Genomic DNA, 26,481 nt, shown 5'->3' on the forward strand with positions numbered 1-26,481 from the left:
GACCCCGTTGGCTTGACCCACTGGAAGGTGGTAGTTATCGGACGCTGCGGGGCATACTCATTTTTCCAAAATGCCTTAGATTTTGCTTTCGTGTTCGATGCTCTATATTCTTTATCCAGAGGGGGGCCCACTAATGATCAGTGCCCTAACCCTCAAAAGTTTCCACCGTTATTTTTTACTTATTTAATAGTGAATACTGAAATAAAGCGGATACTGAACTGTGAACATCCAGTTTTTACACTGGCCCCACACAAGCCTCCGAATGCCCAAAGCAGATCTCTGATGACTGGCCTTTGGGTGTCATACCGTGCATTGGTCAATGTGGTCAATGAGTACGACCTCGGCGTTTACCATGTTACTTGCACTGGAAACTGTTGCGCTCGAAAAAAAAAATCAGGGGAGTGGCTAATTAATTACGAGCGCTCATCAGTCCTAAACTACCCGCAAACGAGTGGCTAGCCCTTCCGTCTCCGCTCGCTTGCGATTTGGCATTCATGTAGGTACAAAATAGCGGCAAACGACCATTGAGGGTGTGAGTTGCGTCTCTTGCACACTTAAAATATCTCTAAATCGAATCTGAAAAGACAAAAAATGCTATAAAGCGGAAATGGTTAGCATTTACACATATTCAAAAGACACCGTTGGACAAACTGTAGGAGCGCATAGCTGCAATATCAGGCTATGGAAACGTTCCTCATGTTTAGGGCACGAATTATGGAGGGGCAAGAATATACGTTTGTCCCTCCTCCCGAAGTTTCTTAGGGAACGATGCCTCCTCTGCCGCTCCGTGTCCGTCGCCCCTGTAAGCGGTCACTGAAGGCCTGGGTTGCCGCCGCGTCACGTTGACGCTTATAATGCCTCCAAAACTAGGTTGAAGAGAGGAAAAGTTCAATTGAACGCGAACACTTGTCATGAAAGGCAACGTATGATAAAGTATATGGGCATCTGGTTACTTCTTCAGATGATCGAACAGAATAATCACTAATCAGGTATATGTTTCTTGTCTAAAATTTTTCACAAATTATGGGGGGGCAAAAAGATACTTTTGCCCCCCCCACGAGTTTGCCAGGGGGGCAGCTGCCCCCCCCTGCCCCCCCCCCCCGAATCCGCCGCCCCTGGCTGAGGGGAACATACGTCTGCGGACTGGCCTATGTGTTTTGGGGAGACCATTGGGCTCGGCTCAGCTTTCCAGTTTCCTGAGGGTATCGCGCGTTTGATTCATTTGTCGGCTTTGTCAGGCAACTAACTGGCTGACGAGTGCTTTATAAGTCTTTTCGTTTCAGCTGCCGGTTTAGATGAAGGATTTTTGGGCACGTTTTCTATTTTCATGTTCCTTAGATATTTTCCGCTTTTTATAGTGTTTTGTCAAATGGGTCGAAGCGGCGGAAGTTCATAAGACCCCGACCTCGACCTGACTCAGGGGGCACATCACAAACTACTAACAGTAATGTTCAGTGATAACGAAACACCGTGCCACTGTGCGATGTTCAAGCAGAAGGTATACCCCAGCAGCTCAAATGATGTCCCCCAGAGTCACCGCGGGCCCGAACACCTCGCCGCCGTCGCGGCTCTGTTCGCCGCCGCATTCCAGACAAGGTGGCAGCGCCGGCTGGCCGTGTGGCAGGGCCGGCTGGCCGTGCCGTCCCGTCCGTTCCGTCCGCCGGGGATGAGGCGCCGGTTCCGCGCGGTGCCGACCCACTAACCTGCCGTATCCGTCCGCGTGCGACCTGCGAAAGCTGCGCGGCCGGTCCGACGACTTTGGCGCCGGTGTTCCGGAGGAGCTGCGGAGCTGAGCTGGTGTGCCCGGCAGCAGGAGAGGTCAGTTGAACGGTGGCAGTGGCCAGAGAGTGGTCCAGAGGAGGCATTCTCCTCGGATTGAGACGAGCAGGTGAGCTGAGGTACCTCACCTCTCCGCCGCGCGGCGGGAGGCCGGAGTTCACAGAGACTCGCACAGTGACGGAGCATAAAGAAGAGCAGTGATGTGAACTTCCGAATTGGGAGGGTACCTGATCAGTGACTTGAGACGTTCAAGCTGCTGATAATTCTAAGTGCAGGCTAGTAATGAGGTTTTGGAAAATATTTACGAAAAGCGTGATCAGACATAGGTATGATCATTCCTGAAATCGGCGGCCAAGTTTTCTTATTTTCGCAGTTTCACTAAAGGGACTTGATGCCCAAGTACCTGATCTAAGTTCAGCAGCTTCAAATAGAACGACGGTGCATTAGATGTATCTCCGCCATATCTGTCACCATAAATTGCCAGATGTTCGAATCGCACACGAATCAAATGCACCTATTGCGTGCATGTTCTTTGGCTATCAGGAACGTAAACAGTCATAAACGTATAGCGAATCGCAAACAGCAGTAATCGAACGGTAGCATGCAATCACTTCAGCGCTTGAGGGAGCTTTACGTTAACACGTAGAGACCAAGAACACAAAGTGACGGTACATGGTCTCCCATGCCTGGAGACACAGTGCTCCCAGCTCCCCCCGTAACCCGCTGTGTTCTCTCCGCTGCCGTAGCTGCCGTACCTGCTGAGCCGCGAGCGCAGTGAATCGACCCGAGCCCGTACTTCGAGAGCTGCTCTGCCGTCGGTTCAGGCGCCATGTCTCTGTGGACGGTGTCGGTGGCGGTGCTGGCCGCGCTGGTGACGGCCGACGCCCAGGGCCAGGGCCCGTTCGAGCTTACCATCGTCCAGTACAACCCGCCCATCAACCCCGCCGAACGGGTGAGTACCGCAGCGCTGCGCTTTAACGCAAGACGCTGCAGGTGTGTTTGTTCCTGCAGGCTGAAAACTCTCAGCTCATGAGAGGACCCGCTGTCGGTGCAGGGTGACACGAGTACGACTAATATTGATAACTGAGACATATTATAATAACATCAAAGGAGTAGCGTCAATTTGTTCTCTTTCTCGGCTTCTTTTCCGATGAAATCCCAGCACAGCGATGCTGTTGGAGCAGCGTGGTCAAGGACTGTGGTCACCTCATCCCAACCATTCTCCCTCCCCGACAACTGACTGACAGTGACGGGTCGCCCCACAGGAGTACTACATGAGTCGCGTGCGGCGCACAGTGGAGCTGGTGGAGGCGCAGGGCGGCGGTAACGTCCTCCTGCTCAACACGGGCGGCGCCACGCTGTCCCGACGGGACGCGGCCGCCTACTCCGCCGTGTCGCCCGACGCCACGGTCAGTGAACGCGTCGCGATCAGGGCACAGCGCAGGGTGGCATTGGTACACAGAACTCGCCCCCAGGCAGACACGGGCAGCAATGAGACTACATGGGTCACGTGTCACTTCCAAGACGTGTCGGTTTCAATACTTGAGAATCACTTCACTTTTAGGCTTTTGTTTGGCCTTGGGATTGATCTGGAATGCGCTTGATGGAGTTCGTTGGATTAGTGTTCGTTAGCTAACTTATGTTTTTTTCTTACATAACACACTTTTTATGCCACTCTTCCTCGGCGCATCCATCACACGGCCTGTCCCTTCCACAGGCCCTGTCCCTGAGCGACTTTGACGAGGGTCTCGAGGGCGACGGCGGCCTCCTGGCCCGCCTCACCGCCTCCGGGGAGAAGTTTGTGGCCGCCAACCTCAACTCGACCCGGCTGGGCGACCTCGTCTCCAAGTCCGTGGTGACCCGCTTCGGCGACTACAGCGTCGCCGTCATCGGATTCGTCTCACCGTACCTGAACGTGAGTGCCGACAGCAGAGTGTTGAGATGTATAGAAATGAAGAGGGTTGCGGAAGAATGGTGAGCGTTTAAGAGTGGTGTGATGTGTGCTTGGTAATTGACGAGTTTTGATGTTATCGTTACTTATAAAATATTGTACATTTTGGAATTGGGCGCTCCCGGAGACTTGCCAGAGACGTTCTCGGTCACTCATGGACTCCCGGACACTCTTCAACACTCCTGACCTCCTCTCCCTCCCCTCCAGGTGCTGCTCCGGGAGGACGACGACTCGCACATCGGCTCCGAGGTGATGGCCGTTCGCGCCGAGGCCAGCCGGCTGCAGGACCAGGGCACCGACATCATCATCGGTGAGTCCCCCCACGAAGCGGCGTGGAGACCCGTGGTGGGTCAGGTCACTGACCGGCTGGGGCTGGTCAGAGGTCACTGCTGTTGGATATGCGAACATCATGGCTGTCTTTATAAATACGTAGTAAGGTGGACGCGATACGAACCAGAGAGGTTAACGGTGGAAAGTGAAAAGGATGCGAGGCGAACGCTGTCATGGAGGGCATTGCCATGAATGGCCACAGCCTTTTCTTTAACTAATCGATAACCGCTTGTCACCCTCACGTCTCGCTCGCGGTGTGCCACTCCCTGCCCGTTCCCATTGACCTGACCTGTCCGTCCGTCCGCAGCTATGGGTAACGCCGGCCACGCGGCCAACATGGAGCTGGCCAAGCTGGTGCCCACAGTAGATGTGGTGGTTTCTGCGCCAACCGAGGTGCCCGGAGCCGACTTCCCCCAGATGGTCAGTACCTACCCAATCAGGGCGTCGGGAAGGGAAGTGAGCGATATCGAGGACATGGTACAGTGTTTGGTGACGCGAGTGGAGGAACACGTGGGCTTCGGGGACATAGCATTGAGTGAATAAGCATCAGCACTTTTGGCGACCAAAGTGAATGCACTTTGTAGTGACAGCTCGAGAGTTTAGTAACGTCACTGCGTAGTCTGGACCGGACAACGGATTGGTTTCGGTGGGCTCTTGAAGAAGAAGTAAACAGTCAGTGAAGGGAGTGAAGTTAAAAAAGGCGAAGAGTTATTGTCTCTCAGCTAACCGCGTGCCTCTCCTCTCGCCCTCAGGTGACCAGCGCTGGCCGGCCGCGTGAGATACCCCTGATGGAGATCCCGACCCGCACCGGTAACACCATCGGCGTCACTCGGCTGTTGTTCAACGCGCGCGGCGAGATGAAGCGCGGCGTCGGACTGTACAAGGCCGTCAAGCAGGGCACTGCCGGTGAGTGGACATCTCTCGTACCGGCGCACCGGTCTCCACGGTGGCGGCTTGCCTTTTCATGAATGCTTTCAAATGTTGGGCGTTAAAGGCTTTTCATGTGTGAGCATGAATTGTTGTTTGAGTAAACATCAGAAGACATAAAAAAAATGTTTCAAATGTGTTTCCTGATGCAATTCACCTTACCACCGGCGTACACTGATGGCACGGCGTCGCCTTATCACTCAAGTACAAGCGAAAGCCTACATTTCACTAGCGGGGCCCCAGGGTACCATACCTCCCACTGACCCCATCCCCGTCTCCACAGACACTCTGGACCGTGAGACTGCCGAGATCCTGCGTCTGCGTCCCGAGGACAACGAGGTCATTGGCCACAGCTCCGCCGACAACAAGATCGAGAGCGAGGAGCCGGCATCTGCGCCGTCCGCCGCCGCCGCGCCGTTCCGGCCGCGCCCGCCCGTGGCAGCGCCCAGCGGCGAGGTCCTGGCCACCTCGACTGGCGTCATATCCGGCCTGGGCAGCGACTGCCAGGACAAGGAGTGTGCCATGGGAAAGCTGATCGCTGACGCCATCAAATGGAGGGTGAGTGCCGGGGAGACTATGACGGGAGACGAGGAACGAGGAATGCTTTAGGAATGCTTCAAATCTTGTTTAATCAGATGAAAAGTGGAACGATTTTGTAACGGCGCTGGAGTTGAGAAAGCGCCATTCCTAAGAGCCGGTTGTAGCGGAATTCATCAGATGACACTAATCCCGCAGTCCGGAAAATCTGACCGCTCGTGCAGGAACTGGTGTGTGCACTGCGCGCCACCCGATTCCCACAAACCGGCCCAGCTGTGCAAACCGGTAGCTCAGTGGGTCACCGTTTCCGCGTCACATCAGCCACACGTCAGTAGCGATAGGCATCCACCACCTCAGCGTCACTTCCCTGTACGTCAGTAGTGACAGATATCCATCACCTGGGCATCACGTTCTTCAACGTCAGTAATTAACCTCTGTCAAACGTCATTCCACGTCAGGAACTCACGACCAATAAATACATATTCGTCGCCTCATTACACAGACCGATCGCCGCTGAGCCAATTGAAGGCCAGGAGACTGACGATGACCCCCTGTTCCAGCTGGGAGGCCGGATCAACGCTGCCGTCGTGGGCAGCGGCGTGTTCAGCGGCTCCTGGTCCGGCGACATCCGCGAGTCGGACGTCGCCACCTCGCTGATGGACGACGCCACCGTCTACATGGGCCGTCTGCGCGGCACCACCCAGCTGATGCAGCTCTTCATGCAGGCCACCATGAGCAACACAGAGTTCCTGCACGCCTCCGGTGAGTGGAGAAACCGAGACGGACGGGAGAAAAGGTCGCGGAGGGTTGGAGAAGCGTTGAAAAGGTGCACCGGGATACATGGGATGGTGGAAAACAGATGTCAGTCCCTCACGTTTCGCCAGTAGGTAATTGATATAAAAGAAGCATCAACAATGGTGGGCTCACGCTAAGCTTATCGATGCTCCTAACAAACCACTTACCGATTGTCAAATGGTGACGATCTCAAAGTCTGCCGACAGTATATTGCGCAGCAGTTCACAGACAAACATTTGATCTTTTACCTGACTGGGGGGCTCACCTGCCAAAGAGCCCACCCTTCTCTGTGACATCCACCTCCACCCCTCCACTCACTGACCGGCCCTCCACCCGCAGGCGTCACCATGAACGTGGACCCCAAGACGCACGCGGTCTCCAACCTGCTGATCGAGTGCAGCACCTGTGTGCCCAGCGGACTGCGCGAGCCACACAGCGACATGCCCTACACGCTGAGCTTCGTGACGGGCGCCAACAGCAAGCCGTCCGTGTTCCAGGACGTTCGCGATACCGGTCAGTATTGGCGAGAGGAGACGATAGGAGAACGAAACGGTGGAGGAAAAGAAGGGTCTCAAAATGTCATAATGCGTAACAGAACCATCAGACTTTTGAAAAGCGTTGAGATTCAATTTGCATATCACTATGCTTTGAGAGCGATTCGTAATTTGTGTTTGAAGTTTGATTTGAATCTTCGTACTGTCATGAAGTCGACTTCATCGCCTTCGTAATCGTAGTTTCTTGCATCGTGATAAGTATTTCAGTTCAACATGAAGCTGGAAACTGTGACGGCCCCTCCGCCCATCCGCTGACGTCCTATATCTCCATTGCAGGCCTCTCGCTGAAGAACGACGTGGTGATTCCGTACCTGCGCCGCTACCGGGAGCTGCAGGTGCCCTCCGACAGTCGGATCACGATGACCTCCACCGGCTCCACCCACACCGACTCGCGCGTCAGCCAGACGCTCAACGCTGCTGAGGCCGAGGGCCCGGTGCACGCGGCGGTACCGGCGCCCGCCCAGCGCCCGGTCCGGGTGCAGGCCCAGGTGCCGGCGGCCGCTCCCGCTCCGGTGGCCGCTCCGGCCCCTGCTCCTGCCCCGGCTCCGGCTCCGGCCCCTGCTCCGGCCCCGGCCCCGGCTCCGGTTGCCGTCCCGGTGGCGGCGCACCCCGCTCACGGCGTGATGGCCCACCTGCCACCACCACCCACCGACAGTGAGGCAGACCGCGTGGCTCACCAGCAGGCGGCTGAGGCGTACCGGCAGGCGGTGATGGCGGCGGTGCAGCAGGCTGCCTCCGGACAGTCGGGCCAGCACTACACCAGCGAGCAGCAGATGGCCCTGGCCGAGCTCTACAACAGTCTGGCCGGCCGGCCCACCAGCAGCGGCGTCGTCGTGCAGCAGCCCGTGGTCACAGTCGCTGGCCAGAACGGAGTGCCTGTCGCTGTCGCCGGCCAGACCGGTGTGCCAGTCACCATTGCTGGCCAGGCGGGAGTGCCCGTCGCTATCGCTGGTCAGAATGGCGTGCCTGTCACGATTGCCGGCCAGGCGGGCGTTCCTGTCACGGTGATCGGCGGAGACGCTCAGACTCTGGCGCAGCCCGAGTCGGTGGCCAACGACGACCAGCTGCCGGCGCTCCTGCAGTCCATCACCGGCCACCAGACGCAGCAGCAGCAGCAGGCCGGCATTGACGGCGTCAGCAGCCTGCTGCCCTCGTGGCTGACCTCCAGCGCGCAGCAGACAGACGCGGCCGGCGGCGAGGAGGGCGGCATCTCCCAGTACCTGCCGTCCTGGCTGAGCGGCCAGTCGGACCAGCCCCAGCAGGCCGGCGCCGTGCCCGTGGGCGCCGACGGCACCGAGCAGGAGGACTCGAGCGTGGCCGGCCAGGTGCTCCGCGCCGCCATGGTGGTGCCCCCCGCGCTGCTCGGACTCAGCCTGGCCGCCGGCCTCGTGCTCTAGACTGGCCGGTGATGATACCTCCCGTGAGGGAGCACCGAACGCTGGCCAGCTGGTTTTAACTGCAACATGGAAATGTGGTCCCCGTCGGACAGCAGCATCAGTCTCCACAATGGAGAGGAGCGCTGAGCCAACGGGAAGTGCAGCTCATGTCTAACGTGTTATCTGTTGTTAATTTATAGCCTAACGAGGGCAGAAAAATATTTATTATGTGAGATTGTTGTGAGCGTGAATGATTGTCTCTTGGCTCAGTGGTTGGGCTCTTCTTGACTATGTGCATAAATATATAACGAACAAAACAAAAACAGTTTACTGTATTTCCCTTGGGGTTCAGGATGAGCATGGCAGCAGCGTAGCAATGGGGCGCGTCCGTCTGTGAACCGGCGCGAACCAGTTCCAACCAGTACACATCGGTACATACCGGTACATATCGATATATACAGCGGCACAGCAGCCAACGCTTACCTCCGACGGGTACCTGCCAGCGCCGAGCCGCTGATCACACCAGTTTTGATTTCCGATTCGAGTCGGATCGCAACAGCACACACCAGCCAGTCTCCACGCCGCATCAGTACACACTACACAGCCCAAACAATTTCCAGTTCGCACAGCCGCTCACTCCAGTCACTCCCCAGAACGAACCAGCAACCGATCTATCCATTCTCTTACCGCGTCAGCTCCAAAGCCGCAATAAGCGAACTCTTGACGCACTGCAGTTCACATCACAACATCCACTCGCATCCACCGGCCAAAGTTCTAATCACAGACACACAAAGGACGAATCGCGCGTCCCACTAGGTCGGCAGTCGGTACACACCAGCATCTCCCATCGATGATAGAACACCCGTGAACTAGACCCGAGACTGTGTATTAAGGTCAGCTTCTTGTGCAGCTGAGGCCAGCAGCCCAGGAGACTGACAGTGGCACCAAAGAGTTGCTTGCAGCCAGCGACTCTTGGCGACGCTTGTGCGATGAACCTGGTGTTAGGCAGCCCTGGCAACTCGCGATCCTGATGCTTGGCAGCGAAGGACTGGTAACCCGTTGGTGGTACTTTGAGACGGACGACTGGTAAATGGCGACTGATTTCTTGGTGACTGGACACTGGCGGTTACCAGCCGGAAGCTAGCGACTGACTACCAGTGACTGACGATTGACGTTTAGCGACTCGCGACCCGCTGGTGGTAACCGTGGCGACTGGCGAATGGCGACCCTGGCGGCTGGCGACTGGCAACCCGCTGGTGGTAGCCCTGGCGACCCTGGCGACTGACTCACAGTCCGATGGTGTAGGAGCGCCCGTTGGGGTTGTGGATGGGCAGGGTGCGCGGTGCGTTTACGGACCACTCGTACCACACGTTCCGCGCATTGGAGAGCCGCCAGAAACTCACCTGGACACGCTCACCCTGCTTCACCTCCATCGGCTCCTGGAACAGGGGGAGATGGGGGTCAAACGAGACATAGAGGCAAGTCCCTAAGTGATGAGATTGCCAGTTGCCGACTGGGACTGCCCCTGAGACTGGCGACGTCAGTCCCAGGGGCAGGGGAGCAGGGCAGTCCAAGGAGTCCAGTCCAACCTGCAGTCCAAGGCGGGGCGACTGGGTTCCCAAGGTGAAACCGAGACAGGGGCAAGAAGAAGTCAGTCCGATAGACATATAGAAACGGTTGTCACTTAGGGACACATAGATAACGTCAGTCCCACGAACACAGGCGACAGGGTGCTGGCTCAAACCCAGAGAACAACCCAGACAAGTCAGCCAAATGACACTTCTACAGGGTCAGACAGCGTCAGTCCCGGATGAGGAGAGGACGAAGAGAATATGTCAATCCCGGGGAAAGGAGTACAAATTACAGAATCAATACTAAGAACACAGGGGCGACGGCCGACGGAACAAACCAATATTTATCCTTGGTGCCACCCGTAGCGTCAAAGGTAAGTTCAAATAATAAACGACTCTTTCAGTGACAAAATGGTGCAGAAGGTTGCTTACTTGGGAAACTAGTTCGTGTTTCCCAGGTTCGTTATCTCCAGATAGCGATGCACAGAACTTATTTGAGCTTTCTTTTAAAAATCTGCAAACCAGAAAGCCTCGAAAGCGCTTCCGTAAACGCCAAGCTGTGGTCCGAACCGTCAGAGCCTTTCGTGACCTCTGATCTTTCGTGAGCAAACCTGCATTGCTTTTGGGAGCAAATACCATTCGCAATAACTCGGCGATAAACTAAATGAAGATTATATTGCATGGACAGCAGAACACAGCAAAAGTTCTGCTGTCATTTCATGCACACCAAAATGCTAACGGCTCATAGATAACGACTCCATGTGACAAGTCACATAACCAGTAGCCGTGCGAGGCCCGAATCTCTCCACAACATATCTCCACTTTCCAGTCAGATGGCGGCTGGGCATTCCTGCATACACCGGTGGCGGGAGCGGCCACACCGCGACCCGGACCGGCCACACCGGGTCGAGCTGGTTCCAGTTCTGTGACCCGGGTCACACAGAGACCACCGGTCCCGTGTGGTCCCGCGCGGTCCCGCCAGAGACCGCGCTGAGCTGGCGCAGACCGCAGCGCGTGCGCGCGTGCGCGCGTGGCGCCGGAACCGAGCCGTTTGGGCAGAGCTCGTGCGCGCGTGGGTGTTGGGTAATCACATCCAGCCGGTAGCCGTGGCGCAGGCACTGGGTAGATGCTGAGAGGATTAAGCGCATTCAGCGTGAACAGCGAGAATTACATACATTAGAAGAGCTGTCCGAGCTATCTCGAGAACACTCATCCTTTTCTGATACGAGACAGTATCCGCGCATCGTAGACAAATTAGCGACAACGTATACAGGGTGTTTGGGATAAATTTGGCAGCTTTTCATTCCTCTCTCATTTCAAAACCAGTTTCAATATTATTGATCTGCAAAATTCAATAGTAAGCAGAGTTGTTTGTTTTTCGTTGTTTGTTAATGGTGAAAAGGTCAATTTATCAGCTAAATAGGACGAAAATAAATACTGAATCAGCGATTTAATTGTTTACCGAAGTTCTATAAAACGGAATACTGTATTATAGTTCAATAGCATCTTCCCGCATGTTGTGAGGTCACATTTGCACACAAATGACGCATTCAACACGCGCCCCACTGGGGTATGTATTGCAACGCGCCCAACTGGTGGTGGTGGGGGGGGGGGGGGGCAGGGGCTATCCATAGCTCCTCCTAACTCCTAAACTACTAGGCCGATAGTCAAAATTCAAACAGCGTCTGATAGCTCCAAAAAACTGTCGCACGAAACCTAATTTCCTTGACCTCGAAGTCACCGATGACGTCACAGGTGAGGTCAAAGTAAAAAGTATCAACGTTTTGGCTTGTTCACAATTTCGGCTCTGGCCACCGGCTAATAAGTCAGATCAGGCTCATTTTTGGTTTACACACTCTTGAATAGATGCTTTAGATACCCTGAGGGCACCAAACTTGTACTTTTTTCGGGTCAAAGCCACGCCATCCTAGGTCACGGAAAATATATATCATGCTTCGGTCACGAGACGCATGTGTTACCTATGGTCCATTTAGGTCATACATTTCGAAATCCGTGTAATATGTGTCATTTGAGGCCATTTTCAGCTAAATATAGCTGAGGTCGGGTCACTTCAATGACAAAAAATTAAAATTTTGAGGTTGAAATTTTGCAACAAAAATGTGTCTAGCAGTAAGCAGATGCAGTTTGAGCTCAGAAACACGATGGTGCTATTTATTTTGGTGTACGACATCGAAAACGTACTGAAAAATGGATGTGATTTTTTCTAATGGTAAAATTATGAACTACAAAGCGTAAAACTTGGTTATCTTTTAAGATATCGGCCAAAAACTTCCCAAAATAGATCACATGTATGTGTTCTATCACATGTATTCTGTTTTTTTTTCTCGAAAAATTAAAAACTTATTCGTAAAAATTTCAAAAAAAATTTAAGTTTATATTCAATTATTTTTAAAATATTCAAAATTTTGAAAATCTGAGAGAGAGCAGTTTGATATTCCTGTGTATTCTGAGTCCTCTCATGCAAAGAAATTAGCTCTGGCTTATCAACTGAGCTCTTGAGAGCGATTGTCGTAGTTCAATGATTTGCATCAAAATCGGCCGAACGTGACGTCACTCTGACGTCATATTCGGCCGATTTTGATATCTGACGTCATATCTGGCCGACCTTTGGTAGCCACAAAGTTTTTATTTGAACACAAGGTGTCAAATTGATGCAGCCGAAGGTAGCGCAAGTTTCGTGTTGATACGTCCAGGGATTTAGAGGATATTGCAGAAAAACGAGAGGGGGCTATGAATAGCCCCCCCCCCTCCCCCGCCAGTGGGGCGCGGTTTAACGTCTACGCAAAACATAGATAAAAATAATAGAGGAGGTAGGTTGATTTAATTAGAAGAAAGTATATTTGTACAAGTCGAGCCGGATGCTGACGCATTACCTGCTCTCCCTTTCCACGACTCAGTATCCCTGTTACATGACCCCCCCCCCCCCCCCGGCAGACCCCCCTCTCAGTTCAGCGGCTGACCCCGCTATTCTCCGCCCGGCGCACGGCACCCAGCGCGGAGCGCGGGCCTCTGTGTTTCTCCGCGCACCGGTTCTACCCGTTCGGCCGGTCCGCGGAGCCCCACGCTCCCCGCACGGCCGAGTTCTACAGTCAGGGGGGGGGGGGGCAGGTCAGACGGGGCCGGTCCGGCCAGCGTCTCACCCAGTTCCGGCCACACGGGAGAGCGGGACTAGAGGTCGACTCAGTCCCACAGAAATATTGCCAGGTGAAGCGGGAGGCATGCATCAGTGATCCAGATGCGATGCAAATTCTAGGAATATAGAAAAGTGCAGTTTGTGCCACGTGAAAATCCTAATTGGCGTATATGATAATGGGTGACAATTGATGGGTGACAATTGATGGGTGATGGGTGACAATTGAATGGGTGACAACTGTAATTGCTACAAAAAGGCAGTCGCATCGGGAAGTGAGGTGCCCTTTAATTATCATTTCACTTTTCCCTTGTAATAAGTTTAGCGAGACGACATAAGCGGAGCGAAATAGATTTCGCCAGCTTGCAGAATATTAGTTACCGCACAGGGTAGCGATAACATTACAAAGCAAAAGGAGCAAAAGCAAAACATTGCCTGTAACTAAACAATTTCGGGCAAAAAAAGCGAGACTATCGCGTATCTTGAAACATTATAGCCACGTTTACTCAAGCTCTGACTTCTTCAATTATCAGGAGGTATATCAATCGTACACGGATTAATCAAAACATCTGCCTTGATCGGCAGATAGTTCCGAAAAGAAAATTGCCCAAAATTTTACCGATAATATTTACCTGAGCTTTGCACAACAAATGCATTCTGGTAAATCTGAAGAAACATTACCGATCAGACGGCATGACGTTTGATGTCACCCAAAAGGTTTCGTGATAGATCGTTAGACAGGGCTGCGGAGGCGATGGATTTTCGGTGACTCCGACTCCGATTCCGACTCCGGTCAGAGCTGTCGACTCCGACCGACTCCGACTCCGACTCCGCAGCCCCGGTCAGATAGATAGATCGTGATAGATCGAATCACCATCTGGTTTACTAGCAAGAAAATTTTCTCGCACTTCAAAGGGCGATAATAAGAGAGCTCTTATTAGGAGAGATCAAGGCCGTAGGGGAAGTTCGCGAGACGGACTTCCAGTTTTTTCTTCTTTTTGAGGAGCTTAACTAGACTAGTCAACAAAAACCTGAAGAATAGTAGGTGCTCATATATGTACAAGGGTATCTGAGTTTGATCCAAGTTTGAGGCACTTCGAGCAATAAAATGTTATTAAAAATGGTTTGGGGAGGTCTCTTTCGAAGGAAGCGGGTCTTTGTGACAAAAAATATTAGTATAATTACTGTAAAGAAAATGAACAGAAAGAAAAGACCGCTGTTATACCACTCCACTCCCTAATCACATACACCCAGGCATAGATAGCTAGTCTCCGAGGCAAAGCAAGCCTATTGGTATCACAAACTAGCAATGAGTAATGCATTGTTTCTCACAAATTCTAGGAGGCAGCCCGACACGCGCATTCCTCGCGATAACCGGACACCCGATCACCGTTTCCGGCCGTGGCAGAAACCCAGGCACCGAGCGAGCAGCGACCTCAATCCGGACTATAGCTTACCGACGGCAGACGGGTTCGTCGTACAGGTACAGGTCTCGCCGAACGGGATACCGAACGCGCTACAGGATAGGTGATGTCAGTGTCAGTGTACTGGGAAACCAAACTATATGACTGAAACTGATGCCTACCAACCGAGACCCAAATGGAAGAAAAGGATTACCATCTTTATTGCATATAAAAGTCACCGAAAACTAAGGACGGGACTAAGTAAAAACTAAGGAATGTGACTAAATATTTGATGTGCCGACGATTTACCCAAATACCAGGCTCAAACACCAGATTGACCTATTTGATATCGGTAAAGAATATGCTCCAGATTAACAGCTCTAATAGGCATGAACATTCCCCGCTGAAGACTCGCGCTTTGGAGCCGCCCAGCTTGGACCAAACGACCGCGCTAGTATGGCTCGCTGCAGGCCCCGGCTGGATTGAAGGCGCCTTTTTGCGGTCGGCTCTCGCGGTCCGCTGTGAGACGGGCGAAATATGGAGTGTTGTGCTTTGGGGAACGAAATGCGGGCAGCCACCGTCATTAGGCCCAACTTGAGCGTGACATTGCAAAAGTTGGCCGGCGGATTTTTGCCCTCTGACCATCACATTCGAAATAAATCCAGCTCTGGAGAGAACAGTCAGAGGCCGTTGAGTGTTGGGTGCAAGTGGGCAGCCTCAGCGCGGTCATCAGCACCGCTCCATTGAGCTCTGCAAAAGTGATGTGTTCACTGATTCCATGGTGCGACTCAGCCGGAGAAACCATATCAAGAATGCAGCGGCATGCGGGACGCTCAGATACAAACTGATACAAAGAGCATGGGTACACACTTAGCAGCTTTGACAAAAACAAAGTTGTGAACTTCAACACATGTAGCCACAAGGCAGCCAAGCTATTGCTAGCATATCTATGGAAGATATTACTTGGTCGGATTACGAAAAATTACGAGTTAATTGATATAAAAGAAAGCTTTACAAGTTACAACTATATTGGCAATTCGCAATTAACCACCGAACCGCAGGTATTCAGGAGACAGAAAAAGCACGCAGCTCAGCAAAAATAATCGGAGCAGAGAACAACGCAGAGCCGTGGAGAAAGTTGTAGGACAGGCGGTAATATTCTCTGAACAGCGCATTTTCCGTGAGCAGGAAATCACGATCGCCATCTTCTTAGACGGGGACGGAAGCGGATATGCTCTGAGCAATCGACACACTTGAATCACCAGGATGCAATAACTTGTTGAAGCGTCACTCCTTTGAACAATTATGAAATAGCCTACAATACAATGTGAACGTACCTACATAAAGATTCAACATTTGGATAGAATTGAACGAACCGTCACAAAATTTATGTGAAGATGACACTTCTGAAGACAGTACCAAGACACTCAAAATGCGCTATTGTCAACAATTAGACGTGTCGGTGGCACACGCCTGGTAGAGGTTATATGATTGGCTGATGCAGAATACCGATGGTTGTTAGGATCTGTGGCTACAGAGATAAACGTCTCTCAAAAGTGTGACTGGCCAATTCGGACTACTCTTTGATATTTTTCTTTCCACGATGTATGGCTCTGTCCGTACACTACATAAAACTGTTGAATGAATCAGCTTTCAGATGCTACCTAGCCAAGTCAACAACGAGATTCAAATTAAGTAACGGCATTCATCAGTTGACCCTCTCATAATCTCGTACTGGGTATGATACCTCCTTGCTCCCCTTTCTGACAATCCTAGCCGGCCGATTTCCGATGTCTCCCCCCCCCCCCCTAAAAGCTGACATCAGGCGGCGGTACGGCACACTGGGCACGTGCGTCAACAAACGCGCTCATTAATCTCTGCCCATCCGGAGCAGAGGGGCGGCAGTCGTCGCCGGCAGTCTGGTCACGTCACCGGTAACGCACGGCGCGCCACCGGTCCCCAAACAGAGCAGAGATCGGCGGGACACAGACAGAGCAGAAACGGGCGGCGGGACACAGCTGACGGGCGGCGGTCCCCAAAACAGAGCAGGGATGGGCAGCGGCGGTCCCCAAACACAGCAGAGACGGGACAGAGATGGGCGGCGGTCCCCAAACACAGCAGAGACGGGACAGAGATGGGCGGCGGTCCCCAAACACAGCAGAGACGGGACAGAGATGGGCGGCGGTCCCCAAACACAGCAGAGACGAGACAGAGATGGGCGGCGGTCCCCAAACACAGCAGAGACGGGACAGAGATGGGCGGCGGTCCCCAAACACAGCAGAGACGGGACAGAGATGGGCGGCGGTCCCCAAACAGAGCAGAGACGGGCGACGGAACACAGAACAGTGGCAGCCGGCGGGACACAGTTCGGCAACGCAGGACGATTGGTGATGACACCGCGAGCTAGGCTGGGAGATAAGACAGCCCATGGGCCTCGCCGTAAAGAAAAGGAACGAAGCAACCAATAACACCAGTAGACCCTTTACCACGAAAAAAGCATCAGCCATTTACATTTACACTTCTGACGGAACCAGGTCAACCCACGTCCGGCCGTCAGCAAACTCATCTATATGAAGAGGCAAAGCAGCGCAAAAGGCAGCTGCGTAGTGCACACTCTTCCTGATGGGGAGGGGAGGAAGAAGAGAAAACCCAGCGGCCATCACAACAAAACACAACACAACTGTTGTGTTGTTTTACACAACACAACACAAGACAACACGATCACAACTCTGGCGACCCAGGGCACCCAGCAGCGGATCTGGCCGGTGGCAGCGGATGACTCACCCTGATGGGGAAGAAGATGGGGAACCAGCTGAACATGCCGGGCGAGTGTGTGTGCGGGTGGATGCTGATCATGGTGTCCTTGTACAGCACCGACTCGAAGTAGCCGCCGAACCCGTGCACCGTGCAGTCCTGATCGGCCGCGAATGTCAGTGTCTTGAAGCGGCTGTTGTTGATCACCTCGTCTGTGGACGCGGAAGACAGGCCGGGGTGGAGATAGGCATTTGGAAAATGGTTTGGAGCATTGGAGCATAGTAACGTAGCCAGCGACGCTGCTATGATATGATGCTGCTATGATGCTATGCTATCATATGCTGAGTAAGACAATACCAATATGATGGATGTAGAGTTGCAACGCATAGTAATAAACAACTCTCGTCCATCTGCATCTAATATGTGAGCCGCGACGCAGCGGAGGGTCCTACTATCGCAATTCACAGCCAGCCATTCAGATTCCCTGTCACCATATCAGCGTCAGTCTTCAACTGCCACAGTCAGGACTGTCACCATAACTGTCACTGCCACTGTTGTTTATTTTCATTGTCAGTGTCAGTACCGCAGTGGCGGTCTCACTGCTGCCACAGAGGCCGCCACCAACCGTCCATCGTACGTACATAGAGCCACCACATCGACCTCTGGCGCCACCACCCGTCCATCGCCCCATACACCGATACGGCCGGGTTAGATACCTTCTCCGGCAGGACAAGATATTCACATGAACTGGCGCAGTGAATATTTTACCCCCATTGCCGACTGAGTTAAGCAGGCCGATGCCTTTGATAGTTACGGATATTTCTGGAACCATAGACCTCTGTATAAAGAGGCCTAAAGAGATATATGCAGGAGCATGTCAGCTTTCACCTAAACAGTGACTGGCCAGTGGCCATTGAGCAGGCCGGTATTCCAGTAACCCCTACCCACACAGTGACCTCCGCCTGACCACTGACCAGTGACCGGTGACCCTGAGCCTGAGTGAAGTGTGAACCCACCTCTGTTGGGGTGCTCGAAGTGGAAGAGTGGCTGCGGCTGGCCCACGCGCAGCACGTTCTGCAGGTACACCACGTAGGGCATCTCGAACGGCGAGACGGCCGGCTTGTCCTTCTCGCGGCAGCTGCGCACGTCGTTGTACAGCTTGGGCGACTGCACCGGGTGCAGGAACGACGTGTAGTTCTGCGGTATGCTGATGCCGTCGTCTGTGAGAAGGGAGACAAAGATACGGTGAGGTACAGCGCTGAAACACACTCCCTATACGACTGCAGGGTTAGAATAGAGCATAGACCTCTGTATACATAGGTATATGAATAGAGGCAAGAAAGATGCCTTGTTCTAGCCACCTGTTACTTCAGCAATAGTATATAAGGAGACTGCCAAAGCAGCAAGTTAAATTTCTACAAATAACTACAAATTTCTTGTCCGTCTACGGCTCCCGGAACGAGGCAGCGGTGATGTCTTTCACCAAAGGGCACAAGCCTTTGGATGACCACGAGTTCTAATCACATTGCCTGTGTCAGCATTCGCAGCCTTTGACTCAGTCCAGCCCACGGGTGGCGGCATCCCAGGCCCACCATTCTTCTTTCACCCACCTTTCAGGTACTTTTGCGCGCCGTCCAGACACTCTGGCGACAGCTCGTTGTCGCCGAACGATCCGAGCAGCTCCGAGACGAGGATGTCGGCCTTCTCTGGTGCCTGCCACTCGCGCATATCACACGAGACGACCACCACTGTGTCGCCCCACTCCTCCTCAACCGCTGTCCGCAGTCTGTCAGAGAGAGGGCACCAGAGGTCAGCAGGAGTCACACGAGGTCAGCGGAGGTCACACGAGACGACGACGACCGTGTCACCCACCCCACTCCTCCTCAACCGCTGTCCGCAATCTGTCAGAGCGGGGTTAGTAGGGGCCACCAGAGGTCAACACAGGTCACACGAGGTCAGCAGGGGTCACACGAGACGACCACCACTGTGTCGCCCCACTCCTCCTCAACCGCCGTCCGCAGTCTGTCACAGAGGTCAGTAGGTGGTCAGATGAGTCATATGAAGCCAAAGGAGGTCATCGGGGTCAGCAGAGGTCACATGAGGTCAGACGAAATAAAAGCATGAAGAGAACAGACGGAGGAGTCGCCTGAATTAAAAATAAATCAAAGAGGACAACTAAATACGATACGGTAGACATTCCATCTGTTATAGCTTCACAATTGTAATGGCAACTAATGACAGGATATTTATAGGTACCACAAACAATCCTGTGGAAAGAGCGAGAGCCCCTGTACTGAGACCATTGAGAACAACTCAGCTCAGCGTGTCAGAACTCACGTGACGACGGCGTTGGGGTTTTTCTCGACGGCGTAGACTCGCAGCTGCCGCTCGGCCTGGCGGGCCGCCAGGAAGGCGGCCCTGACCAGCGGGCCGCGGCCGGCGCCCACCACCATCACAACGCTGAGGGAGAGAGGAGGTCAGAGGTCAGGTCAGGTCAGGTCAGGTCAGGTCAGGTCAGGTCAGGTCAGCAGCGGCGCCCACCACCATCACAACGCTGAGGGGGAGAGGGGGTCAGAGGTCAGGTACGACACCCACCACCATTACAACGCTGAGGAGGGAGGGAGGGGGTCAGAGGTCAGGTCAGGTCAGGTTAGGTCAGGTCAGGTCAGGTACAACGCCCACCACCATCAAAACGCTAGGGGAGGGGTACAGACAGAATATAGGTCAGGTCAGATCAGATAGGATCCCCCCCCCCCCCCCCCCCCACCACCACAACTCTGACTGAGGGCAGAGGGGTACATACACATAGGTCAGGTCAGCAGAAGAGCTGGGGAACGCCAAAGCCCAGACTGGGAAAGTCAGTGAATGGGCCAATTATCAGGTCGGGCCAAATCAGGAAAAGGACAACATCGGCCACCTAGTTACTAATCACTTTGGAGCCCAGTTTGAGCCCGTAGAGCTAAGCAAAGCCAGGAAGAGTAGATATTCCTACAACATATGTAACTGACTCGTCCCGGAGTGGTCAGTAAAACCAACCGAGGACCCATCCTCGTAACTCAACATCGGCCGATTTTCGCATCCGACGACCATCAGCTCTCTAGCTCTCTAGTCCCGAGCCCAGCAGCACTCACATGGTATCCTGGTCCTTCCGTTCAGTGGGTACCCGGTCCAGGAACGCGTGGTACATGGCGCGCTGGAACAGAGCCACGGACGGCGTCAGAAACAGCGCCGGCAAACGGGTTAAATATGATTATGTTATATTAAATAGATTGGTAACTCATCTATTTAATATAACATAAAACAACAGCTGAACATTTACGAAATGAAGAAGGAACGTTCCCGACATTTGAGGCTAAGTTTAGATTTTTTAAAGATGGTGAGCATACGATTGTTCCTCTATGCTAAAACAACAGCACTAAAAGGTGTATAGCGTAAACACACAATATAACTCATAAGAGGAGTAAGAACACGCATTCCTTATAAAATCCAACCGATCCCGAGCCAGCAGCGCCACCGCTTTACCTGGTACTGGGAGTATTTGACGGGACACTTTTCGAATATCTCGTAGGTCTGCGACTCCAGGTTGTCCATCAGCGGCTGGAGCGGACACTGTAAGTAGTCCTCGTACCCGATGGCAAAGTCCGACAGCGGATCGTTGGACTCCTCCAGAAACACCTGACGCAGAAGTAGAGGTTAGACGGGGCAGCACGAGGGAGGGCGGAACACCTGTCAATAGAGAGTCGGTCAGACGGGCAACACACGGGACACCGAGAGGCAGGGCGTGTCAATAGTGTGGCAGAAGGCGAGCGTTAGGCGTTTACAGCCTTTAACAAACAATGAGCATTTGGTACAGACCCTCACTGACCTGGCACAGACTACAGGGTACAGAACCTCATTGATTGGTGCAGGCGGTACATACCCGCGGTATAGTCGACTACAGAATGATGTTCCACTTTTCACAGGCAATTATTTGCCTGGAGTGGTAGGCTGTGCCGCATCACACGGGCTGAGTTTACGAATTATAACTTTGTCCCAATGCTCACAAGCGGCACGCTTAATTGCGCGATAAACGGCACAAATTAGCGCTCCGGTCAACTGATAGCTTCTGAACTTGAAGAGTGGAACATCATTCTGTAGTCGACTATACATGCCCTCAGACTGATCTAGTACAGGTGTACAAGCCCCCAGTGGCCAGAGACAGACCCTCTGACTGACCTGGTACTGGGTACATGGGGTACAGGCCCTGTGACTGACCTGGTACAGGTGGTTGAGGTACTGCCAGTAGTGTTTGACGTGCTGGTGCCGGTTGGCGCCCGTCACTACAAACTGGCAGTTGAGCCGCATCAGGCTCTTCATGAGCTCCTGGTGGGCGCGGGTGAGCACCGGGAAACCCTTCTGTGGAACAGAGCACACCTGGCTCAGACACAGGACGCGAGAAACCGGAAAACGTCATCATGAAAACGAAGAATCGTACTGCTATATAATGGAATGAAAGATCTAGGAAATTTTAGAACAAGTATTATCTGTTTTCGCTTTTTGCCGTTAGAGCGGGGATATTCATTCGCAGGCACATCGAAACACCTTGCAGAAAGATGCACCGTTGCTATGACAAAACGAACACAACATGACGTACTAAACGTTAGTGAACGCTTGACTGCTCCCAATCCTTCTGGATAGCATCACACACCCGGCCCTATGTATATACTCCGCCGTTCACCCACCTTGTTGCTGATGAACACATCTGCGGAGAGCATCACGCACTTGACCGGCTCGCCCATCCAGCGGTCGAGCCGGCGGGCGTCGGGCAGGTCGGCTCCCACCTGCAGACACACGCCCAGCCGCGACTCTGTGCCGGTGGCGTTCCTCAGCCGGTCCCACCAGAGCCACGGGTCGTCCAACTCCTCTGGCGCCGAGTCCGGCTCGGACGGCAGGTCGCTGCGGTACTGCCGCTGAGCCGCCGCCGGACTGGTCAGCGGCACCTGTACCCAGATCTGGGGGATAAGGGGGGGGGGGTGTTAGCGGCGCCTGCACCCAGATCTGGGGACGGGAGGGGTGTTAGCGGCACCTGAACCCATATCTGGGGGACAAGGGGGAGGGGTGTTAGCGGCATCTGCACCCAGATCTGGGAAGGTAGGGGGGGGGGGGGTGAACGGGTGTAAGCGGAAACTGCACCCAGATCTGGGGGAAGGGGGCGGGGGTGTCAGCGGCACCTGCACTCAGATCTGGGGGGTGGGGGAGGGGGTGTTAGCTGCGGTACGTGCACCCATATCTGGGGGACCGGGGGGGGGGGTGTTAGCCGCACCTGAACCTAGCTATTCTGAAGTGGTAGTTCCTACCACTGGGATATTAGTGGCATCCAGATCTGAAGGACATGGATGGAGTACTGGTGGCACCTGAACCCATATTTGATGGACACTGGATAGGCCCGGGCAGGGTGTCAGAAAAAACTGCACCCAGATCTGAAGGAGCTGAGAGTGGAGGACGGCCGCCAGGGCACAGGTCCGTCAAGCAAATAGGCCAAACCATTGGTTGATTGCGAGCTAACCCTATCCCAAACCTATCCGACTCTGCACTGGATTTATGCAGTTCCTATGTACCTATTAATGCCTTCACAAGTCGACCCTCCCAGCCACTGATTCCCCAGTGCCGCTGCCCATTCTTCACGCGGCCGCGTCCGTCCCTACTCACCTGGTAGGAGCAGCTGCTGACCACGCGGCTGTAGAGGTGCCGCGCCAGGTTGGCGTTTGAACCGCCGTGCAGCCGCAGGGTCACCGCCGGCAGTGTCAGGTGCGAGGCGAAGTTCAGCTCCTCAGCCAGCGCGGCCTCAGCCTGCTGACGCACCGAGTCGCAGGGCGAGTCGAGCGCCAGGTGCGGCGACAGCTTACCCACCACCAGCGTGTTCCAGTCTGAGGGCAGCGGGAGGCGGGCGGGTGTCATTACGGGCGGCGGGCCACGAGTTCCAAACACGGCAGATGTCAAGTGATTGAGGGAGAAGTAGAACTGGATTGGACCGGATAGACTAGGTATGTAATATAGTCAATGTCCAGCATGCGTTTGTCACGGGTCCATGCATGAATCATTCAGTAATGCACTGCAATCATTCGTAAGAGTAAAACAAAGCTTTTGTTAATAGAAACACAATGAATATCCCCTATCCCCAAACACACACAGTAGTTTGATATCTATCACACGTATTCGAAGTTCGGGAAAAAATGACCATACAATAAATTGCATCTACTGCTGTAAAACATCTTACACTCACTTTCACTTAAACTCACTCACTCGCACTTTTGCACACTAGCACTCACTTAACCACTCACTTACCCACTCCATCATTCGCTCACCTGCGTTGCTGAGCACCATATCGGAGCGTGTGAAGGGAGTGGTCCGATCCTTGGCTCGACCACTGACAAACTCCCGACGGTAGCGCGGGTGGACGATCGGCATAAACACAAACTGGTACCTGGCGAACGTTAGAGAACGTGAACACAGCTGGTACCTGGCGAAAATCAACGAGAACATGAACACTAAGACGTGGTACCTGGCAAAAATTGCCGAGCATGAGCACAGCTGCTAAATGGCGACAATAGCACTAGCCAGACTAGCCAGAGTAAAACAGAGGCACACAAACTACCCCTTACTTGGCTAGTATCAGATCGAATAGAAAGGTACATCAAAAAGTGAGAAAATCAGGCTTAGGGAAGCGGTCTGCCTGGTACTTATCAAGCATGAATACAAAACCACAAAGGTGGAGGTAGCTCTCTTCAACTCTCCTTAGTCCCTAAAGTACACCTGGTCCTTAAACATTTGAAGTAGCATGCCAGTGCTTGAGTATTATTTGTCCCCTACCCTTGCACAGCATTCCCAGACCAGAAAGCGAATTCGACAACAAAGCCCCCTATCCCACACCACCGGAGCGCGGAACCGAACTCGCCCCCCCCCCCCCCTCTTACGGCCGTGTTCCCAGTCAGCCGTGTGGGCCCGGTGCCGGTCAGGTGTCCATGCAGTCACTGACCCTGCCTCCGTGGCGCTGGAGATGCCGGCGGGCACGTCAGGCACAGCCACCAGGTCCAGGCCGCACGAGACTCGGTCCCGGCGCGGCGCCATCGCTCACAGCTGGTCCGCACACTGGCAAAACACCTGATGAGACATACACAAAAGGGCGGTAGTGGTTGTGAGTCAGGGTACCCACTTTGTTTACGTCAACACACAAACAGCTTGGCTTTCATTTGAAATTCTGCAATGTGAAGATGAAGTACTGCCTACATGACATGGAGTCTGAATGAGATGGTAGTACCAACTACTGGGGCAAGTGTGAGGAATTTCTCAGGCTGGACATCTAAACCTCCACTGAATATGTGGTATATGGCAAACATGTCACCCCTTCTCCTTCGATAGTAGAGGGATGGCAGGTTCAGGCATTTGAGACACCCCTGGTATTATAGGTGTTTGATGTCCCAAACAAGTTTTGTGGCTCTTCTCTGCACTCGCTCAATCAACTTTTGGTCGGCTTGATTGATTGACCCGTATCAGGTCCCCATAAGTAGGGTCTTACCAATGTCTTGTACAACAAGGAGATCTTACAACTAAGGATGGAAAAAGGATACAGGGAAGGATACCTTGTCAATACAAAGAAAGGATTGCTTGATGAGAGCTTAGTAATTGGTTTCCTTTGGCAGATGCTACAGCAGCTTGCTTGTGGAACCTAACTTCGTCATTTCACTGCAAATGCTATTAAGCCTTTACCAAAGATGAAAAACTGTTATTCCCATGACATAAAAATACCTTTTTAAAATACTTTTATTAACATTGCTATTTTTCTGATCATTTTTAGCAAGAAAAAAACTATAGATCTCTCAAAAGTTAATTGTTTTCAAAACAGGCTTCACTGAGGAAAACTAAATAATATAACCAAATATTTTGGCTTTATTGATCACCCTTGTTCACTGGTTTGAAGTAAATGTTTCTCAAAAACATGTCCTAAAAAATACAAATATTCATGTCGTGCCGTCGCCGGTCAGTGATGACGATCTTCTAAAATCTAGCTTACGAAAAACTGAACAAATGATTTGTGGTGAAACACATTTCGAGGCACACTATAACAGGCAAACGCACACATGTTCCTATCTCAACACAATGTCCCAAATGGTGATGGTGACATTTCCGACCCCCCTATTCATTAACGAATTGTGCACCTTAATCTCCAGTGCCTCACGGATTGTCCTACGCTTCCAGTTTCTTTCAACTGCCAATGCTTTTACGTCTCTTGGATTTAATGCTTTGTTGCATTAGTAGGCATGTTGACCTGTTCCTAATATGTCTGTGCGACCATGTTTTAAATCAGACATCAACATCAACATGTGCTCCTTCATTCTAGTTGATTTTGGATGTCCACTTTCTCCTCTGTACGACTCACCGCACTCACATCTGATCTCTAAATGAAATGACTGAGAAAATCCATTTTACAAAATCAGGTTAACTTGCGCAATAGAAACCAAGCCCTCTAACAGGCCCTCGGACTTACCACAATGTCAATAACAGGTAAATCAATACAAGCATATGGCTTATCACTGGGACCCTCTGCATAATATAATTTTCATCACTAATAAACAATAATATTGACTCATGACTGGGACATTAACAATTTATTGCGATATATTGGTACCTACCCTGAACCGGTTAGGCGGTTACCTATTTGTATTGGCTGTTCAGACAGCTATATGAAGCATTATTTATGATACAAAAATGTTCACGCTAAGTCCGTGTTACAGATCTGATAATATCAAATTACTCTATGAGCCATTTAGGTAATTAATCACAACTCAGCAAAGAAAAAGCATTTTACCGCAAATATCAGTTTTCCAACGGCACCTACCTACGGACATGCCTAAGAGCTGGACTTTTTGCACGCGTTCCCCGCCAGGGGGCGCCACTGAGGAAGCACCCTCTGACGTCACGATAAAACTGCGCGCACTGTGCGCACGGGTCTGTAAGCAAGTAATATAGTGGTGGTTTCATGGTGGAACTTGGAATAAGTATTTTGACGTTGATTTATTAAGTATTACCGTGTCCTGCGGGACGCGCCGCGTGGAACAATCAATATCGATCGAATCTGTTCGAAAGCGAGCAGGGAGCAGATAAAGAACGCCAGTTACCTGGCTACTCGCTAATGAAATGCCGGTAATAAATTTTATTGAAGCTGATGCCTAGCAACCTGCCAATAGATCTAAAAAAGGCCTGCTATTGAACAGCTGTCACATCCGTACGCATGCGCAGGTTATGTCGCAGCTGCGCATCACAAATCTACAAAATGAAAGAAGGGCAAAGAGAACTGACAGCCAAATACATAATCG

General features: G+C 52.5%; 2 protein-coding genes across 5 annotated transcripts; one reads left to right on the forward strand and one right to left on the reverse strand.

Moving 5' to 3' along the window:
• Positions 1-1,745: 1,745 nt before the first annotated feature.
• LOC122369728 lies at positions 1,746-8,575 on the forward strand. Its single transcript, XM_043344660.1, has 11 exons — positions 1,746-1,888; positions 2,526-2,731; positions 3,045-3,188; positions 3,497-3,694; positions 3,938-4,040; positions 4,368-4,480; positions 4,813-4,966; positions 5,271-5,545; positions 6,085-6,286; positions 6,659-6,832; positions 7,150-8,575. Exons 2-11 carry the CDS (start codon positions 2,609-2,611, stop codon positions 8,268-8,270), a joined length of 2,607 nt encoding a protein of 868 aa, XP_043200595.1. The 5' UTR covers positions 1,746-1,888; positions 2,526-2,608; the 3' UTR covers positions 8,271-8,575.
• On the reverse strand, positions 8,563-26,227 carry LOC122369729 (protein arginine N-methyltransferase 5-like). Of its 4 annotated transcripts, none has more exons than XM_043344661.1 (13): positions 26,194-26,227; positions 24,144-24,268; positions 23,473-23,591; positions 22,817-23,034; positions 21,850-22,119; positions 21,383-21,523; positions 20,651-20,803; positions 20,260-20,321; positions 19,466-19,588; positions 18,739-18,914; positions 18,145-18,348; positions 17,159-17,340; positions 8,563-9,688 (listed from the first exon to the last, which is right to left on the reverse strand). In XM_043344661.1, exons 2-13 carry the CDS (start codon positions 24,233-24,235, stop codon positions 9,536-9,538), a joined length of 1,893 nt encoding a protein of 630 aa, XP_043200596.1. In that variant the 5' UTR covers positions 24,236-24,268; positions 26,194-26,227; the 3' UTR covers positions 8,563-9,535. The 4 variants fall into 4 exon arrangements, with proteins under 4 accessions (XP_043200596.1, XP_043200598.1, XP_043200597.1 ...); XM_043344663.1 differs by having other exon boundaries at positions 26,004-26,196; XM_043344662.1 differs by lacking the exon at positions 26,194-26,227 and adding an exon at positions 25,974-26,111.
• Positions 26,228-26,481: the final 254 nt, after the last annotated feature.

Source organism: Amphibalanus amphitrite, unplaced genomic scaffold, assembly GCF_019059575.1.
Source record: "Amphibalanus amphitrite isolate SeventyFive unplaced genomic scaffold, NRLGWU_Aamphi_draft 001066F_arrow, whole genome shotgun sequence".
In the NCBI taxonomy this organism is placed as follows: domain Eukaryota; kingdom Metazoa; phylum Arthropoda; class Thecostraca; order Balanomorpha; family Balanidae; genus Amphibalanus; species Amphibalanus amphitrite.

Coding starts and splice junctions, on each gene's coding strand:
- LOC122369728 (XM_043344660.1), top strand. CDS start 2,609: ATGTCTCTGTGGACGGTGTCGGTGGCGGTGCTGGCCGCGCTGGTGACG. Junction 2,732..3,044: donor CCATCAACCCCGCCGAACGG/GTGAGTACCGCA, acceptor GTCGCCCCACAG/GAGTACTACATGAGTCGCGT. Junction 3,695..3,937: donor TCGTCTCACCGTACCTGAAC/GTGAGTGCCGAC, acceptor CCTCCCCTCCAG/GTGCTGCTCCGGGAGGACGA.
- LOC122369729 (XM_043344661.1), bottom strand. CDS start 24,235: ATGGCGCCGCGCCGGGACCGAGTCTCGTGCGGCCTGGACCTGGTGGCT. Junction 23,035..23,472: donor TATGGTGCTCAGCAACGCAG/GTGAGCGAATGA, acceptor CGCTGCCCTCAG/ACTGGAACACGCTGGTGGTG. Junction 17,341..18,144: donor CTTCGAGCACCCCAACAGAG/GTGGGTTCACAC, acceptor CCGCGTCCACAG/ACGAGGTGATCAACAACAGC.